Here is a 20,032-nt window from a genome sequence, read left to right as displayed (position 1 = left end):
CAAACATCACGTTCACAACACAGAGAGAACAAAAAATAAAATGCTAACCACTTTGTCTTCCTTTGATGCATGCAGTCCAGGTAGCAGTGAGAATTGAGAAAAGTGAGGTATGGAGTGGAGCAAGGAAGGAAAGGGGAAAAATGAAAGAGCATAAAAGGATATAAGAAACAGGGATGAAGAGAGGGCAAGTTTGTGACAGATCGTGGGAGAAGAGGGGAAAGGAGGATGTGGTGCAAACATTTGTTATTTACATTCGGCAGAACTCATACACATACTTCATCATCAGTGACAGAGTCTGAGGCGGTGGGGACGACAGTATGGGAATGTAAGTGACCACTGACATGTTTTGCTGCAGCGACATGCATGACCCAGCTTGGCATGACCTGGGCGTGACTCATGACCTGTGACAACATCAGTATGAATCACAGCTCCTCAACACCGAGAGGAAACCGGGACAGCAAAAGTACTTTCCTGCACCACCCTCATCTTAACTAAAACTCCTTCTCTGGAACAAAAACCCTTCATTGTCTTTTAATTGTCATATATCCGCGTGTTAGAGCTGCTTAGTTCATGCTTTAATAAAAACACCTAAGATTATATATAAGGCAAAACTAAAAAATCTTTTGAAATATCATTGAGCTACCTAATCTTTCCTTTGATCTCAAGATACTTTAAAGAGGTTGTTGTTTTTATATAATTCTTAATGTCATCAATACTGTAGATTAATACAACTACCATTTGACAAATGTATTATTTTATTACTTGTAATATAATACAATATGTCCATTTCCACCATGTTAGGCAAGGGGAATGCTCATGGTATGATCAATGTTGGATGGTGTTTAGCCTGATGCTGTGATGCCTTCTGCAGGGGCACAGGGTAGCACTGCACAGCTCTGCCAATAGGAATTGATTAATTATTACAATAAGCTGCCTACGAGCAAATGAAACTCAATGGCCTCATATTTGTACGCATATCCTTTATTTTACTGACCCTTACAATGCCATCAATGTACGTTGTGTGTGACATCTTATCTGAGAAGGGATTTTAAAAGTTTTCTTTGTAGAACCTAGGACAGAGACAAGCACCACCAACACTAAAGGAGCTTCATCACTTCCATAGCATCCCTACCACACACACACACACACACACACACACACACACACACAAACACACACAATACATATACACACAGACAATACAAAAACACAAACACACAAATAAACACATACAAACACAACCTTTCGAAAATATACACGTATAAAATGAAATAATGAATGTACTCTTATCCTTTATGAGGATTTTATAAATAAAATTGTGACATGATCTGTTTTGGTTAAGTGGTTAATTTAAGTAGTTGCATTTTCACAAATCCTTTTGAAGGAAAGCCTAAGCTTTCCATAATAAAACATGCCTTATTTGAAAAAAGATACTGATTTATGTTATTTTGAATCTTTTCATTCGGCTGAATGTACAGCTTTATTTCTGTTATTTATAGATCACATTAACTCCACGCTAGTCTCTTGTTTTCCACGTTACAGCCTGCCTCTGTCAACGTAATATTAATGACTTAACCATCAGGGATACTATGTTTATCCCCAGGCCTTTGAGTTCATGTTGTGCTAGTGTGAGAAGAGGTCAAGCTGGGATGGGCGGATGCTGAACAGATTGGGGACCAGCAGGCCAAGGGTGTAGTGGCCATGTCCAGGTAACAGAGTCGGAGGAGGTCCTCTCTCTTGGGTTGGAGGGGAGCCCAGAGAACGTTTGGATGGGAGAGGGCTGGGACTTAAAATAGCTCAAACATGTTTGGTTTATGGGTGGTGGCCAGACTGATACAATCTGATAGTCAGGTCTTAGATTCTTATCAATGGTTTTAATTTGCTGCGGTTTGAATTCTGATAATTTGTATTCATATTAAACACATGGAAAATATCTATTTGGCAATGGGCACATTTATGAATGTGAGCATGTTTGCAAACTGATGTTGTCATTTAGCTTAAAGCACTGCATAACTTCAGCCTCACAACAGTGGCAGTTCAAGGGGTTTTCCATATCAGAAGCAATAAAAAAGCTATAATTTACACAGAGGGGCCAATGATATGTCCACCATCCCTCACAATTCCTAATTCAGTAAGGTGCTATTTTAAGTCATTCCTTGTTCACTGTTATTGCTCTATAGCTTTGAGCAAAGACACACATCATTGAATACGTGTTGAGTAGTGTGCATTGTTCAAGTACATTGTGTCCTTTAAATAAGCATAGGAAAAAAAATCTTAACAAATTGTATATAATTATTATTAGTATTGTTACTAAGTGACTTCTTTATTAAAAGAACATTTACAAATCACATAACTTTCCCAGCTACACTGCCACCCTCTTTTGATAAAGCAGAATCAGATAAATGTTTAATGGAGAAGAGTGCACCATTCAATCAAATCAAATACTCACTGCCAATAGACTTGACTGATGTCTGTCCATATAACATCAGTATGTCCCAAAACAGTTTACATTTTGTGACTAGTGGCGTTCAATAATAACCTTCATCAATTGGAATTGGTGAAAATATATTATAATACATGGGTTGGGATCAAATTGAAGCAAAGAGATGTTGACAGAAAATAAGTGGATGATGCTGCAAGTGTTGTTTGAGAAATTGTTGAGCCACAGTCTTTGCTGTGAAACCAGGTTTGAATCTGATTGCTCTAAATGAAGATTCCAACTGTTGTCCCTCACAACAACACCATTTTTTTTTCTCTAAGCTGTTTTCAGTATGGAAGTTTTTATGGAAAGGTTTTCACTGGCCCTGGTCTTTGCAAGGACACTTTGCTTGAGGGGAGCAGCACTGTCACTGTGGGACATCTAGGCTTGATGGCTGACGTGCAGTCACACAAGTGATCTCAAGTGTTTCACTTAATAACCATTCCACAACACTAACACTGCAGCCTCAGATGTAAAATAAGTCGATGACTGGTGCGAAGCCATTTTCCCAATACACTTTGGTCTCACCAAAGTGTGACCAGGGAGCAAAAAAGCAGACGTCAACAAACACACAGAAGCGGAAGGAGCAACAGTACAACTACAGCCGTAATGAGGTGAGCACAAGAGGATGAAAGAAGATGTCAGATGTCAAGTTTCTCACATTGTTGGAGCGCAGAGAGACCCGCCCTCCACAGCGAGCACAGAATTTGGTCTGGCAATAGGAGCAGTGGTGACCGCAGCCGTCAGCAAACTTGGTCTTGCGGCAGATTCCGCAGGTGGGCGCATCGTCCTTCTGCTGGGTCGGCTGACGCTGTGTGTCCGCCCCGATGCGACGCACCTCTTGTTTGTAGCTCTCAAACTGCTGGTGCAGTGTTCTAAGAGAAGGGGAAGAGAAAAGTTGAACATTGCCCGTTAGTTGTACATCATGAACTCAAAAAATATTACTAATTTATCTTCTAGCACAGTTCAGAACGTCCTGTATCCACACATTTACAAAAACTAAAACAGAAAAGGTCCTGGAGGGATTTCTGAATCAGTGATACATTTTTTTGAATGAATAAACAGAAACACAGAAACACAAAGCAGTTTTATGCATGTGTGTGTTTGAGAACAACATTTCAGTTTTGGCTAAATAGCTGGCATCAAGAGCACCACTTGAAAGGTGCCTTTCCAAAAATTTAATTAATTCACGCAATAAAAATAAACTATGGCTCAGTATTGCTCGTTGGCTCACAGCCTTTCCCCTCTTCTTCCTGGGATGTCTATGATTGAAATAACCCAAGTGTGAATTGAAAATCAGGACCTGTGGAAACATGCACAATGTTTTCTCAACACAACTGTCAAAGGAATACAGCATAAGCATACCATGGCTCTCATAGAGGGGACCAAGACAGGCACTTTAATGACCTCGCTGAGTGAGAAAGATAGAGAGGAAGGAGATGGCTTCATTACAGTAACAGCCTTTTAGTTAATTTGCCTATTTGTGGAAGTAGACAAACTCTGGTTATTTCTCTGGCAGCACACTGACTCTGCAAGTCATTTGCGAAAACTGAGACAGCTAGACCATGTAAAGCACTGGCATTTATACATTTGCACATTTGTTGAAGAAAAAATGAGGCATTCACACTGAATCTCTTCACCCACAAAAGAAAGTTGATAAGTGGAAGGCTGACTATTAGCAGAACACTGGACACCTCTAGAAATCCTGCAAAATTCTTAAAATACAAGTGTAACAGAGCAGTTGATTAACTAGAATCTATAATCACATGTTGCAAGGCAAAGTTCCACTTGGTCATTTTGTCCAACCAACCACCAAACAATCCAAAAATATTCCGGTTGAATTGATCACCTGCCACTTTTGAAAGTAGACATGTCCTCCTGTCTAAAGGTGTTCAGCTGCCAGCTAAAAAAGAGGTAGAGTACATAACAGCTGATCTGTTGTCAGCAGCTTTTGTTGGTCGAAATAAAACAAAGAGCTGTCCTCCGCCATCACCCATCCAAAGTCCAGGAACAATGAGCCTTCGCTGAATACTGATTTTTTTACATTAAAAACCGCCCATCAACAAAACTTTACATAAATGCCACAAAATAGAGTAGACAGAGGTAGTTCTTCTTCACTACAGCCTTTCTAGCTGCCTGTGGCGAGTGCTATGGAGCAGACACAGCAGACTGCCACCAAACACAGATGGACCAGTGAGGTGACGAGCAGACTGGGACACATCTTGGCCAATCAGCTGACATAGGCAATGGTTGGGACAGTAATTATGTCACTGGAAATTTTTAATGAAATGTGTACATTCTGTAAAAAATACACTGTTAAGGTTACAGAATGAAACTTTGTAACACATGGTTTTCTAAAAAACTTGCTGAAGGTGTATAAGGAGAACTTGAAAGATAATCTTGTGCAAATTGAATACATGGTCAATACAGAATACAGTTTAATTTTTTTAATCAAAATTATATAATTTGTTCTACGTTTGCATTATTTGTTCAAAATTTATACAAAGTTAAACTTAATGCTTGCTATTCAAACTGGTTCCTAGGAATCTATCTACTAAGCCAAATAGTTAGTGTGTGAACTGTAGATGAACCCGTTAGCACTGCTAGTAGCTATGGCTTTGTTAAACAACCGTTTGGGAACCCCTAAACTTTGGAATCTGAGCTAGCTTCTGGCTAATCTGAACCCTTTTATTTATATCAACTTGAATCATTTGATCTTATGGGAAAAGAGAGACGGTAAGAACTGCCTTATCTAGTGCTATATTTTAAGAGGATTATTTGCATGACAACAATAATTATTCCATGAACGTACAAATACACGTTGTTTTAGTTTTTACATTATCCAGTGGGAAACAAAATGCGAAGTCTATAAATTCAAAAACACTCATGGAATGTATGAATTTGAATTGTACATGAATATTATCTTTCACTATAAAACTATTTAAAGAAGTCTTAGCTTGAACTGAAATTATGATAAATGGATTCTGGAGTCGACACAAACCTAAACTAAGCTAATACGTACGTAATTCTAATGGAAAAAGGACGTGACACAGCTACAGCACCGACGTCATCCAAGTGACATTTGACCCCAAGAAGCTATCTATCCTGCCAATGGGAGTCCAGAGGCTGAGCCAAGCCCAGGCACCATGGGAACAGCTGTCAGAAACAGAGGGTGCACAGGCAGTTGTCATGGCAACATGGTGGCATCAAGTGCTGGGTGTCAGCAGGAGTCAGTGCACCAGCTGTTGCTGTTCTTAGAGCCATGGTTTCATCAGTCTTTTCTACTGCTTCCACACATTCAGCAGACATGCATTGGTAAAGCAGCACAAGGTGACTTTTTAAATATATATAAATAAATTGGTGTTCTCAGCCTAAATCACGAGGGAGCACTGCAGCAGTGAGGAGTGTCTCATCCTCTTTGACGAATTTATTTCTATCTTAAATATTCTAACGTCTAATCTGGACTATAATCTCTTTAGAAAAAGTAATTCAACACAATGTGTGTAATTGATGTCAGTGAGCATTCACCAAAATCTGGACCCAACAACATTAGTTGTGTTATAATATGTTCTCATGTACCTAAAATTGTTTTTGTTGTGGTTGTAACTGGTTGTTTATTTAGCCATTTGGGGTCAGTAAAACAAGTTGAAAACAATACACTGACATACAATCATGTCTATAATAGACTCATGGTCATTAATGAGTTTTGATTCATGCTTCTGTGCCATTGAATTCACTTTTTTTTTGTTGCTCTTTCTGGGCCTCCACCAACGTGAATAACTATAACAGCTATGTTGAACAGAATTACAGTAATATGCTCAGGACAGCCGCCTGCTACCACTGGAAACTCGGCTGGTGAAACTGGAGCATAATTGCAAAGATGCTGCCTGAAAACCAAGACAAGAAGCTGCGAGATGCAAAAACGGATTAACAAAGCCCATTTCATGTAGTCAATAATGAATATTGATTCATCCTGCTTCAAATTATAATCACTGCATTTGTATCTGTAGCCTAGTTCGTAGTTCAGACAAACAAAGAGAAACGTTATGGCTTCAGTTTTCTTTCTCCATTTTGGAACTGCTTCACAGTGCATCATGTCAGTGACAAAGAATGTGTCATGGTAACATCCTCTCACCAAGGGTGCAAAGGGAAAGTGTCAGCCTGGCAACAAATATAGATATTCTGCACAATTTCTAGTCACAATGACAATGTCAATGACAGCTGGAGAGAAACTATATGCAAATACAAACACCTACAGTATCCACCCAACATGTGCAACCTCACCAACCACGCATTGTTAAACGTGCAACCTCTTATAGGACAATGAATAGTCCTGATTTCTGAGATCCCCGTCCTCTGAGTCAGCACACAGCTCCCACAGTCGTCCTTATCCACTCTGTGAGACACAGGGAGAGATGTGTTCTCAGGTAAGGACACGTTCTTTGTGTTCACTCTACAGTGTGTTCATTGACTACATGACCGAACCTCAATGTGGGTCACCCAACATTCCTGGGATCACAGGTGGGGGAGGAGCACTAAAATATTTTGTTGCAGGAGATACATCTTTCTTCAACTGATTTCATTCAAAAACAGGGAGAGAATATTTGCATTGTTAGTCACTTGTGTAGATAAATTCACAACCCTTCTCAAAGTCCCATGTCCTTTTTTTCCAGTTTCTTACGTAAACGCCTGAATTATCTTGCGCTAATGTTAACTTATTACTGGATATACACTGTGCTGGTGTGTGGACTTGAGAGGTGAAATCCACAGGCTCCTCAAGCACTACAAATACAGACACATTAAATCACAGAAAGCTATTTTGTAAAAATTGATCCAGCAGGCTGACCAATGGCCTGGGGTGGACAGATGGGTTTACAAATCACATGAAATTTTATACAGGAGACTGTTGTTTCCAATGAGAAGCTGAAAACTGTATCCTCCGATCAGTGACGGTACCACTCCATGTTTATTGTTGTTACCATGCCACAAGGTAAACACACCTTTTGGATTGGATTGATGAGGAATTCACACAATTCGTTATTGTTCCCTGGTAAAGACCTTTTTTCCATTTCAACCATTTAGGTTTAGGCATTTTGTTATTATGTCGACTTGAGTTTGCGATAGCTAAATGTAGGAAACACCACAGGCTGCCAGAGCCAGAGTGTGTTGTCACCTGAGTTACGTGCGGTGTTAACTAGACACGTGCAGTGATGTTTATGGTGCCTGAAAGCAGAGCAACCATTTCAGTACAAAGCTCAGGCACTGAACTGAAGCACCAAAATCAGCATTGTGATTCGGTCCTGTAGGAACCGGCTTCGTCAAAACAAGTGTGCAAGTTAAAACACATACATACACATATACACACACAGACCCACACCCATACAACGTAAAACAAAGTGAAAGACATAAAACCTAAGCATGTACTGGTTTGTATTTTCCTAATGCTACCAATATTCAGCTGATCATGTCCAAGGAATCTGTGTGTCTGAGTTTGTGTGTGTGTGTGTGTGTGTGTGTGTGTATGTGTGTGTGTTTTTGTGTATGGTGTGTGTGTGTGTGTGTGTGTGTGTGTGTGTAAGAGAGAGACTATTTCTGTCCCATCAGCTGATTCCTGTTGACGCAAAGACTTTCTCCATTGGAGACAAAAAAAGTTAGAGAAATAGTTTGTATGTTTCTGCAGAAATAGCTGAAACTGTCATATCATAAATGTCTGTGATGAGACAGAATAGGTTTTGTGGGGCATTAGACTCAAAGCAAAAAAAAGTTATAAAGATGCTCAAGATTGAAGAGCCAACAGGAAGTGACATGTGTGATTTAATGACCTAAAGAAGAAGACTTTCACAGTAGCAGCTGGCAACAACAGACCAGAATCCTTCATGAATGCAGACTATTTATGAATAACCAAGAAACCTTCTATCTCTCTCTCTGTTTTTCACACCAGAGGGTGCAAGTCCACTTTTGCAGATTTGGCCAAATTGAAAAAGACAGAATAGACATGCTCCTGTTGGACATTATATTGTACAAGTTCATCATTAAGACCGGAATGATGCATTGCTTCTGGGCAGCTATGGTACAGAAGAAAGAGCAGGTCATCCACTAACCAGAGGGTTGGCAGTTCAATCCCCGTCTTCCCCAATGTGCATGCCATGTCCTTCGGCAAGATACTGAACCCCATGATATATAATAGAGAAAGTGCTGCACCTGCGTGAATTGGTGGATGGCGAAAACTGTACTGTAAAGTGCTTTGAGTGGTCATTAAGACGAGAACATAGATTAACGTGATTGATTACCATATTTGTGCGGGTCAGTTGGTGCAGATTGACTGAGGTATGTGCACTCTGACACACATCCCTGTTAGCATCTACATCCTACTAACAATCTACAGCAAAGCTTCAGCATATTTCTAGGATCATTCATATTTGCCTGAGAAGAAAACAGCCACTGACATGTATGTTGTTGATACATATTTGATGGCATCCGATGATGTAGACCAGTAACCTATAGAGCTCATCATTTGCTTATTGCTACAAGATAAGGCTAATCTACAACATTTCCTCTTTTAATTCGAATACATTTTCAGAATTGTGGTTAAAACAGCAGGTGGTATGTTTTCTGTCTGTCTGTCCGTCTGTCTGTCTGTCATCCTTCTGTCTGTCTGTCTGTCTGTCTCTCTGTCTGCATATGGTTATAAAACAACTGGTCTTAAGTTTACTACAGAAGTAAACAAAAGCAGGTTTCTCATTTCTAGCCCGCATCTGTGGACTTTGTTGGCTAAAATGATAACTGTTAATTTTAATAATAAGAAACCTTATTTTTAGGTTTTCAATAAATGGCCAATAAATCTACAATATATTTTCACAATATGTCCCAGTTGAAATATTGATCACTCCAAACTTTAATGTAATGGGACCTTGTAGGACCATAGATGTGCCAGTTCTGAAGAGTTACTTAAATAATGTAGTTAGCTTACGACATGCCTGTGTAGGAAATTAAGGTAGGGAGCTAGGGAAGCTATTCATGCTTAAATCCACTCCTTACAGGTTTTGTTTTTCTTAAGACAAAAGAAACAACACTATTGAGATACAATGTATTGCCTTATACAGATCATTAGAGAATGTGGACAACATGCTAGGACTGCGATTGGACAATCACTGTTCAGGGGCGGGGCTCAGCAAACTGTAACAACACTGGCACATTTTTAAAAGTTTTTATATGAACGAAAAAAACAAGCATGTTGTATCAACAGTCCCAACACTGATGACAGCACAGTGTTGAATAAAAACAGCTCTGCTTCTAAAGGGAGCCAGAGACCAGGGAAGACGACAGACATGTTGGCACATGCTGTGAGGCAGCGAGGGGAGCAGGAGGAGTCGGGGGAAGGCGAAGTGATCAGGGGTGATAAATGAAAGAGAGCAGACACAGAGAAGAGACGGTGGGGTAAAAAAAAGAGAGTCCGTAAGATGAGGTGAACAGATGAAGGGTGTATTGGCGATCCCAGAAGTCTTCCCCTCTCAGAAAGAAATGGATAGACAAACAGATGTCTGCAGGGAGAAGGAAGAGGTGGTGATGGAAGGAGAACCAGTGAAAAAGCTAAAGGATGAACAAAGAGAGCCAAGACGGAAACAGGCGTGGGCCAGAGACCATCGGAAGAGAGAAGGCGATGCATCCGGAGCCACTCTAAAAATACCACTGGAGAAGAGGAGTGGATGATAGAAAGAGGATGGAGACAGAATGATATAAAGAAGATGGGCAGGATGAGAACAAGGAGAAAAAGGAAAAGAATAGATGTCAACGACACTGGTTTGGAAAAGCAAGCACATGAGTAATATTTAAATGAAAACAGGTTTTATGTGTCGACACAAGGAATAAAAATACATAACGTTCCTGCTAGAGTCAGCGTGGTCAATGTCAGCGAGGAAAATAAGTAAGAGAGGGGTAAAGAAAAGCAGCAGTTTGCTGCTTTACCAAATGCCGCCGACCTTCAGGTTGGAGGACGACCACTCTACCCCTCAGCCACAGCCGCCAAAACTCTACCACTTCTTCTGAACAGTGAAATGTGTCCATTGCCAGTACGTCCTTTGCCAGGAGCAGGCCACACTGAGGCACCATTTATACCTGGTACTGACATGAGTCTTGCATGAGAAAATCACAAGTGAGCAGTCCAGGACACAGGGGTAAATGCACTCAAGATGCATTTAGACACGTGGTGATGAACAGGGCCTGAGGTCGTACTGGTCCCTCTCAAACATGAGCATGAAACAGGGTTGAGTGCCAAACTCATTAGTCTTGAGGACACTGGTAGAGTTATGTTAGTACTACTGAGTATGATTCACGTTACAAAACAAGTGGCACATTTCAGTAACTGGAGGCAAAAGAGAGATTAACATGAGTTCACACTCCAGATCAGTGGGTGACGGTAGTAAATCCAAAAACCGAAGAAGAAGAAGAAGAAGAAGAAGAAGAAGAAGAAGAAGAAGAAGAAGAAGAAACTAATTTGACAATACAGCAAGTATGGTTTAACTTTTCAAAATTTGACACAGACAAAGCTCACTGCAATTTCTGTGAAGCCAAATGCAAATCCAGCCATGCTAACATACTCTGGTAACACAGACTGAATCCTTCTGCTACACACAGCCAAGCAGTCTTCAGCAGCCGCCCCTCCCAGAGTCAGTGCCTGGATGTTGATAACTATTGATGTTATAAGTGTTTTACCAAAATCTATGAAGCAGAGTGCTTTTCTGGCATTGTCAGGGTGAGTATGTGTGCATATCTGTGTGTATCCATCATTCTGTCTCTCTCCTTCGTGCATTTATATTTTCCTCATATTCCATTTATATATCTCTCCCCCATTTCCTTTCCTTTTCTTACTTGCCATACCTTTCTCTGTCATGTCCTCAGTACTGTATATTGGATTCCACATCGCATTTCTCCAATCGTTTTCTCCACTCCGCTGTATACAGTATATACAGTTCACTCTGCATTGTCCTCTCTGTTTCTTACAGTACACAAATCACATGCAGTGTACAAAGCATCTGACCTCACACAGCCTGCTGGGTGATGTGTAAGCCATGACTCTAATTGATGGAGTAGTTGTGGAGTAATTACACGCAGCCTCTAATCCTCTCACTCTATCCCAGCAGCCTCAGCTATAGCTGCCACTGCCTCAGTTGCCCCCCATTCTTCATCATCATCTTCAATTCCTCCAGCTCTTCACTTGATTTCCCCCTCACCAACCTCCATGCACAGTGATCTACAGGTGACATGATGGTGTAATGAAGATTATTCATTCATTATTCATTTTTTTACCCCATTACAATGGGCCACACACTTCTATGATGTCTATGATTTATACATTTTAAAACTTTGAGCTAAGCGGACACTGTTATTTTGTGAGAGTGTACTGTCCGGGCCCGGTAGCTGCCTGAGCCAACAGTGGCTCTGCGCATCTGCTGCGTGTCACGTTTCTCTGACTGCGTGTCTGCTGCGTGTCTGCTGCAGAGCTGGTGCATGTCTGCTACGCAGCAGACATGCACCAGCTCTGCAATGTGAGGTTTCTGGAATGATCACTGTATTTCTTTGAATTACAGTGCAGCTATATAGGTAACTACTTGCCTGGATGCTAAACTATGAAACCTTCCGGTCCTGTCATAGCACAAAAAATCTTGTTAAAATAAAACCTTTTAAAAATATTGCTGTTACTTTGGAAAGGATGCAGGAAGGGATGCAAATATTTAGGTTTGAAACAGAGTGAACAGATAAACATTATAACTGGGGTAAAAGATAATTTTCACTATCTACCGCGGTATGCGGAGAGAATAGGTGAGACCTTGATTCAATGGATGGATGTTTTGAAAACATGTGGGAAAAGCAGAGCAAAGGGTTTTTAATGATAGGCTAGTTCATATTTTGTTCCTCAGTTTATGTTACATATTTTAAATTTCAAAAGATTTAGTGTATTTAGTAGAATGCAGGTACTCCTGCAGGTATTGATAGTTTTTTTTATTTGTATATTGTCTTTTATCAGTTCTGCATATGGTACTGAAATGACATCATGTGGATATATTTGTGCTCTTCTCCTGTTTATCTCACGACCTAGTTTTGAAGATGTATACCATATGGCATTGAGGTTTTTTTTTGCTACATTTATTGGAATATTGTTTTTATTTCTGCATCTTCCTATCTTGGCCTAAATAGGTTAACATTTTGTTTTAGAAACAGAATGTATTTGCATGCACAATGCAGGCTGCACCCAAGCCTTTCCTATGTGGATTCAGTGAAGTGCTTTTGAAAGTAAACATAGCTGAACAACATGTATTTTGGCATTTGCCTAGTTTTGAATATGTCACTTTATTTATTACAATCAATGTGCACTTTACATTGTTATTACATCTTAATATCCTGTTTGAATGCAATACATTCTAAAGAAGCTACTCACTGTACGAGTAGTTTTTTATGAGAAACTTTTTTACTGTACTTGAGTCACTGTTTACTGTACTGTTTACTGTACCCACTGTACAGTACTGTACTGTTTACTGTACCCACCCCTGCATACATGCATACATACATACATACACACACACACCAAATGTTGTATTCAATTGCTCCCTAACTGGACTAAAATAAGATTAAACCATATCACACATAAAAGAGACACTGCACTCCTTACTACTATGTCTTAGGGTTAGTATTGCATTTGCTTGTTGTAAATATTTTCAAAAGGGCAGTAGAAGTATTTTGGAAAAAATTATGAAAACCTTATTGTGGGGTAAATTCATTAAACTCTTTCTTTTTCAGAGAGGCTGGTCAGCCGGAGCAAAATGCATTATCATTAAACTTTAATGCTGGGGAGGTCTGGAAGCACTAAAGAGGCCACTCACCGAGCCTCACTCAGGTCTCTCCCTCTAAACCCATAACTCACAATCCCACCCAGCCACACAGTGCGAGCCACCATTTCTTCCCATCCTCTCAGGCCACATCTTTTTTTTTACTGTCACTTTACGCTCCTATTAGGCTGTTTCTGAGTTCACCCAGGATATTGAGAAACCACTGATTTAAAGGGGTTTCAGGACATTTGTCCTGATAGACAAAAAAAGAACTGATATAAATATATTTAGTATGAAGTGTAGGTGTGACTGTGATTTTATTTTAAATATATGTTACATGGCCGAAAGCTGATTCAAAGACCCAAATATTTTTGACAACATTACTACTTAACTCCCATCAGTCAACTATTGTTGTGTTTATAGATAGTCCCTCTAAAACACAAAAAGTCATAGTACAATCATTTGTAAAATATTTACTGCACTGCCTATGAACGATTGCTGGTTTCACTGTATACTGTGGTAAAATTCCATTGATACTGTCCAGCATCAACCAAAGTTCGCAGGAGCAGCGTCAGGCAGTGTCTTGAGTCAGTTAATCTTCTCTGCTGTCGGGTGGAACTGAATGATGTAAAACACTCCCAAACTTAATTTGCTGTCATAACTATAACTCTATTATTCCCAAAATGGGCTTTAAGGAGAACAGTGAAAAGTATACAGTGTTAATCATATCAGACACAGACCTGTCGGCTAATTATTCCAGAGTGGTTATTACTTTGGTGTGTTTTGTAGATTTAGGTAAGTCTGTGTGATACTGGACCCCGTTCTTTACAGATTCAAGATGATGGCTCTATAGAGTTTGTATCAGCTGATAAGGCTGTCACCATCATGAGCCAGGAAATCTTTATAGTCGCTAAACACTTATTCCCAACTAATCCTTCAGTGCCACTGCATCCATCACGCAGCATTACACACAAGTGTCGTTGGCAGTTTTTATTTTTACAGCTATCGGACTGATTACTTCACACATAAGTGGGATCCAAACCCACTCTGGGATATTATTTGGATGTTAAAGTTTAAAGGTAAACACAGTTTATAAAGTTGGAGGTCTCCAGTGTGCTGCTCTGTGTGCTCTATGCACCTGGTCAGTACAGACACATTCATAGCAGCGATTATATGAAAACTGAAGCTGACTTGGAGATACAGGTGCAGTGTTAGAGAAGATATCATATATATAATATATATAATCTGTCTTAAATTCACCTCCTCCAAAATGATTGTACGCATGGGTTTGAGTTTGCATACAAGTACGCACATTCACCCGTCATGTCTGTTTTTTAATAGATCCCAATATGTGCATGAGAAGTGGCGTACGCACATAATGGGGTCTAAAATATTGGTACGCAACGGTTATAAATGAGACCCCAGAAGTGTAGGATCATATTTGGCAAATATGAAGCATATGATCTACTTCTAGTGCCAACATTCAGTGTCGGTGCCACTGCCAATGAGAGTGTGTTTCAACAAGGTTTCCATCCTGGAGGGGTTTTGTTCCCTCTGATTTGAACTACAGCACCCAGATAGGCATACTGGACCTTTGTTGTCATGACTACAATAATAAATACGCAGAGCATACCAGTGGGAGCCTACAGGAACTCTGGGAGAAGCACAACACAACATCAAGCTTTTTGAGACATGCGACAAAGAGGACAGACCGAAGGACAAACAGATGTCCCACAAACACAAATCATGTACACAAACACACACACACACACACACACACACACAGTTACCCCACCCCCCAACCCATCCACCAACTTCCATTCCTCCAGGTGTTACAGATACACCCGACTGCCTTTGAGTTCTTTTAATTAAGAGCAAAGTGTGAAGATCCAATTCAGCACACTTTGAATACAATACACACACAAACACTCAAAAAAAGCACATAGACTCACACTCTCTCCAGCTGTTTGGAAAAAAAGAGCGGAGGCTAGCTGCAAGGAAACAGGACGAGCTGCACAGTAACAATCTGTCTTAGCAGGAGCTGACTTTTCCTTCTGCAAGCTTTCATCCACAGGCCGACAAAACAGCAACACCATCTGTGTTTGTAGTGCAGTTTGTGTGTCTCTTGTCATAAGTACTGCAGCACAAGTGTTCTCAGATATACAATATAGACACGATGCTGCATTCCTGTGTGTGTGTGCGTGTGTGTGTCTGTGTGGGCGTGTGAGCAGGGTTATGACAAACACTATTTGAGCTTGCATGTATTGACCGATGTTAAACAGGAACGCACATTCATACACAAAAATGCACCAGCATACAAAAACATACATCTGCACACTTGGTCACAATGCAAACATTTCACACTATAGGTAATAAATGGAATTCACCAGTGGGCCAAAACTAAAACAGGTTAACAAGGAGAAAAAAAGCTTGGGAACATCAACAGCAGCCAGTGAAGTGAATATTTAAATATTTCAGGAACTGCTTCCAAGTGTGAGCTATTTTCAGACCTGATCCATAATTCAACATTAGCATTTTTCCCCCACAAACCTTGAAACCCCGAGGTCTGCTCTGGAAAATGCTCCTCCTTATCCCAGCTGAAAGATAGCAACTTTGGGTTTAGTGGATATCTTTTGGGGTTTTCACTCTAGAGACATCATTTAGTGACTTCATGTGTTTCTAGCTAATGCTGTTGATTCCAGCTAGCAAGCTAAAACTATTCTGGACAGACAGCAGCAGATATCTGAAACTGGGTTAAGATAAACAGTTAACTAATCATATCATAGAAGCAATGGCTAAAAAAGCACAGTGGATACAACATTCATTTGGAGCCAGGTAAAAGCAAGTCTACTTCAACAGGAAGAAGCGTTAGCTTCACTTAGTGCAACCTTTTGGCTCAGGCATGTCAAGCCTAAGGATTGAGTGGGTATGTCCCAAAAGCCATCGCTAGATAAAATTGTCTGAAATTAAAAACAAAAAGCCGGTGACTTAATAAACACAACCAATCATTTCATTTTGACCGGATGGCTCACTAGCGTACCTGTTTTGTAATCTAACTGACGTGCCAGCATGTGCCCAACCTGCCCATGCACTGGCCCATGTTTTCAAGTTTAGCCTGCTCTTGCTATCTTTTTCAGGATTACCAGATTCCAGATTACCTAAACTCTTAAGCCCATTTTTTTATCTGCAGTATCAATTATCCTAGTTCCATCTTTGTTCATACATTTACAGTTGTGACGACCCCCTCCACCCTCACCTGGACACTAGGTGACCCTGGGCTTTCTTCCCCCGAGCTGTTGGTGGAGTGACGTCAGCTGCTTCAGTGCACAACTGAACCTGGTGTGCGCTGCCCTTCAAACTATTAATGACTGAATCATTAATAGTTAGAGCAGTTTAACACGTTTCTAGAAATGTTAAAAGTGGTTGTAACTAAAGGCATGAGCTAAACATAAACTCAACATACTGTCACACTACACACATAGACCGGAAAGAGAGTTTGTTTAGATTCGTTTTCAGACATGACCTCCAGGTTTTAAAACCCAGAGAATTGGCTACGGAGTTTACCTCAGAGTTTGTCTTTCACACATGCACAACACAGCGGGAGGTTTTCTGCACAGACTCGTTCACAGCAGCATCAAATCCACATTATTCAGGCGAGAGATGGAGCAGCCGGGTGCAGCACACAGAGGCAGGAAGTGACGCATTTAGTCTGCTGCGTAGATCACCTGATCATGTTTACAGAACCTCAACACCGTCGTCGGCTCTTATCACTCAAACTCTCTTGACATCTTCGTTGGTGTCTTCAAGTGTGTGTCACCGCCTTTTCCGCGGGAGATATTTGTTTTAAAATGGTTGTGTCACCCAGTAGTCTCCGCAAACCCTAGAGTCACATGATGAGCTGAGACAAATATCCATCTCTTTCGCCAGACTAGTTGAGTTTGGAGAAAGAGTGAGCTGCAAGACACCTAGCGCTATGGGAAACTTGAGAGGCTCTTTACTCTCTCTCACTTATACAATTAGCATCGTCTTTAGTCCATGAGTTTTGCAATGTTTGCTGTGTTGGCCCTCGTCTTTGTCCTCTGTCATGCTAGCTTGCGAACGTGCTAGCCCCTGCTAGCTTGCTTACTTTTTAGTCTCTGTGTCCTATAACAGTTACATTAATATTACCATTAATATTTGTCCTCTATAGCAGAAGTGTTCTTGTGATTTAACCTTTTGAACACATACATTATTGCTGTATGTGTTCTTCCCACATTGTAAACATAAGCTCCATTAGAAGGCAGCAGAATTCTCAAGTAACATTTGCCATTCGACCTGTTTTTAATATACATATATCAACTTGTAGATCTTTAAGGAGAAACAGTCAAACAGACTGAAACCAACCTGCCCACATCCGATCAGAAATCAACCTATTTCCTGTAATAATGAAAACCTTTTGCTATGACCTTGTCACCCCACTACAGCTGACCTCTGGGTGGACACTAGCCACCCCATCAGACGGTAGACGGGGAGGGGGCTTCGCTGCCCTGTAAATGCACCCTGTAGCCTCCTGCCTTGGGGAGCCCTGGTACAGAGAGATTAGCAGTGTGTGTGTGCATGTGTGTGCATGTGTGTGCATGTGTGGGGCCCCCTTCCGGAAGTTCTTCCCATTCATTCTGTCTCCCCTTTTCATCTCTCTTTCCACTGCTCTAATCCTTAAAACCTTTAAATCCTCCCTCCTCCTGTGCTCCGGGTCCTGATTTCTGCATCTGTCCATCTGGTGTCAAGGAACGAACTCTGTCAAATCTGCACCTTGTTCTGTGCCATAAATATGAAAATATAAGAAATGTTACCAAAAATACTATTAAAGCCAGAAATAAATTCCAGTAAATTCATAGAGTACTACCACGTATACTGTCTTCTTTTACTTCTCTGCCTTTAAAGCAACAAAAGTGGCTCCATTAACCCCACCCTCCCCCGCTCCAGCCTTAAGGTCCTGTGTATAGGTCCACCCACGTCTGAAATGTCTACAACCTCTCTGCCAAGGGCATCAATATTTTACACATTGTTTCTATATTTACATTTTGGAACCCACAAAAGCTCCCAGGAGTGGACGGGAACGTGGAGCATTGAGCGGGAGAGGAAAGACTTCCTGAGAGTTGTTTCTTTTGACGTCATACCCTTGCAGGGGTTTGTCACTGCCGGTTCAGCATTTTACTCATTCCTGACGGCATGAAAGCTCTCATCCACTTACAACCGTTGGATTAAGAAGTCAATGGTGGTTTAACAAGTCAATGGAACAGGCCTCTGAAGTCAACAGGGCACTTAAAAGTGGACAATGTGTCCGTTAGCGCAGTGAATCTGTGCCGACTTCTAATGATATGACCAGAGCAAATTATCAGCGACCAAAACAAGGTGTTCTGTCTCAGCAACACATCAGGCCCATCCAGCTCCTCTCGTGCTGGAGGTTAAACTCACGACAGATAAAGTCCCATATCAGTCGAACCTTATCACTGCCAGCTGCTCAGGTCTCAGGAAACCACTTTGAACAGTGCTGACTGGGTGCAATACTCTTTCACATAAGGTACAAAATGTTCTTTTTGGATGTGAATTTTCACTGCTGCTGAGGAAAATCCTCGATGGCTGTTGTTTATGGCACCTCTGTCAGTAAAGATTAAGATGAAACACTAACATGTGGTTTAAAGGCCCATAGGTATGGCTATGCTAAAGAAATGACCTGCGACCTTGTTAAAACAAAATAAATAGAAAATAAATGATATAATTAAAGCAAAGGTTACTTAAGTGGCCTGATAAACAGACTGAACTTCAATTTTCACAACAATCTGATGTTTTGCTCATGTAGTCGATAACTGTTTCACCTATTATAGCAGGTCATCTTTTTCATGATGATCAAAAAATGTGAGATAAATGTTAAGCGGTCTGTATTAATAAAGCTCTTTGCTAGACTTGATGACAGGACAGGACAGTTTTGCCATTCACCCATTCATACATGCATCATACAGTTGATCACTATGAGCAGGATTTTCATGGGCAATTCGGGGCTCAGTATCTTGCCCAAGCACTCTTGGGCACACAGAAGGGGGGAGACGGGGATCGAACCACCAACGATGTGGTTAGTGGACAACCTGCTCTACCCCCTGAGTCATACCCTCCTCGACTTATCAATTCTGTCAACAAACGACAGGCTTTACGGATGTGATAATCAATTCCATGTGTGTTGCCACTTTCTGTTTCTCATGAACGTAGCTTTCATACTTACAGGTATGGCAGCTTTAATGTATTTGCGTACATACAGGTATCTATCTGGCTATGTAGGAGGAGGACCAGTCTTTTGAACCTTCTTCAAAGGTCTGGAACCAAATTCAGCTTTTAGACTTGGATGACTTCAATGATATGAGAAAACATATGAGAGAGAGAAGTTTGTTAGAAAGCACATAACTGACACCCTGGGACAATAATGTTTATTCAATGGCTCTATGATCAAAGGAAGCTGTTTAGTTTGGTTGTACTTGTTATCTGAAACTCACTGAGTCAGTGGATTATTTAGATGATCTGCCAAGGACTCTATCATATCCATTAATGTCAGTATTGTCTGTGTTCAGGAGATAATAACAGATATTTGGCATCAAAATGTTTGTGATGGCACACGTTACATAGATATTTAGAATGATAAATATCTATGTATATCTATAGATATTTACAATGCCTTTTACAGAAATATATGTGTTTT

At 40.6% G+C, this 20,032-nt stretch overlaps 1 protein-coding gene across 8 annotated transcripts in view; it reads right to left on the bottom strand.

Moving 5' to 3' along the window:
• The window catches only part of rims1b (regulating synaptic membrane exocytosis 1b), a 66,029-nt gene that overhangs the window by 42,844 nt on the left and 3,153 nt on the right, over positions 1-20,032 (bottom strand). For all 8 annotated transcript variants that reach the window (XM_062387047.1, XM_062387049.1, XM_062387041.1 and 5 more), the window contains exon 2: positions 3,141-3,354. In XM_062387047.1, coding sequence (XP_062243031.1) covers positions 3,141-3,354 — 214 coding nt within the window. The remainder of the gene's footprint in view (positions 1-3,140; positions 3,355-20,032) is intronic.

Source organism: Platichthys flesus, chromosome 5, assembly GCF_949316205.1.
Source record: "Platichthys flesus chromosome 5, fPlaFle2.1, whole genome shotgun sequence".
In the NCBI taxonomy this organism is placed as follows: domain Eukaryota; kingdom Metazoa; phylum Chordata; class Actinopteri; order Pleuronectiformes; family Pleuronectidae; genus Platichthys; species Platichthys flesus.
This window is presented reverse-complemented; position numbering and strand designations above follow the sequence as displayed.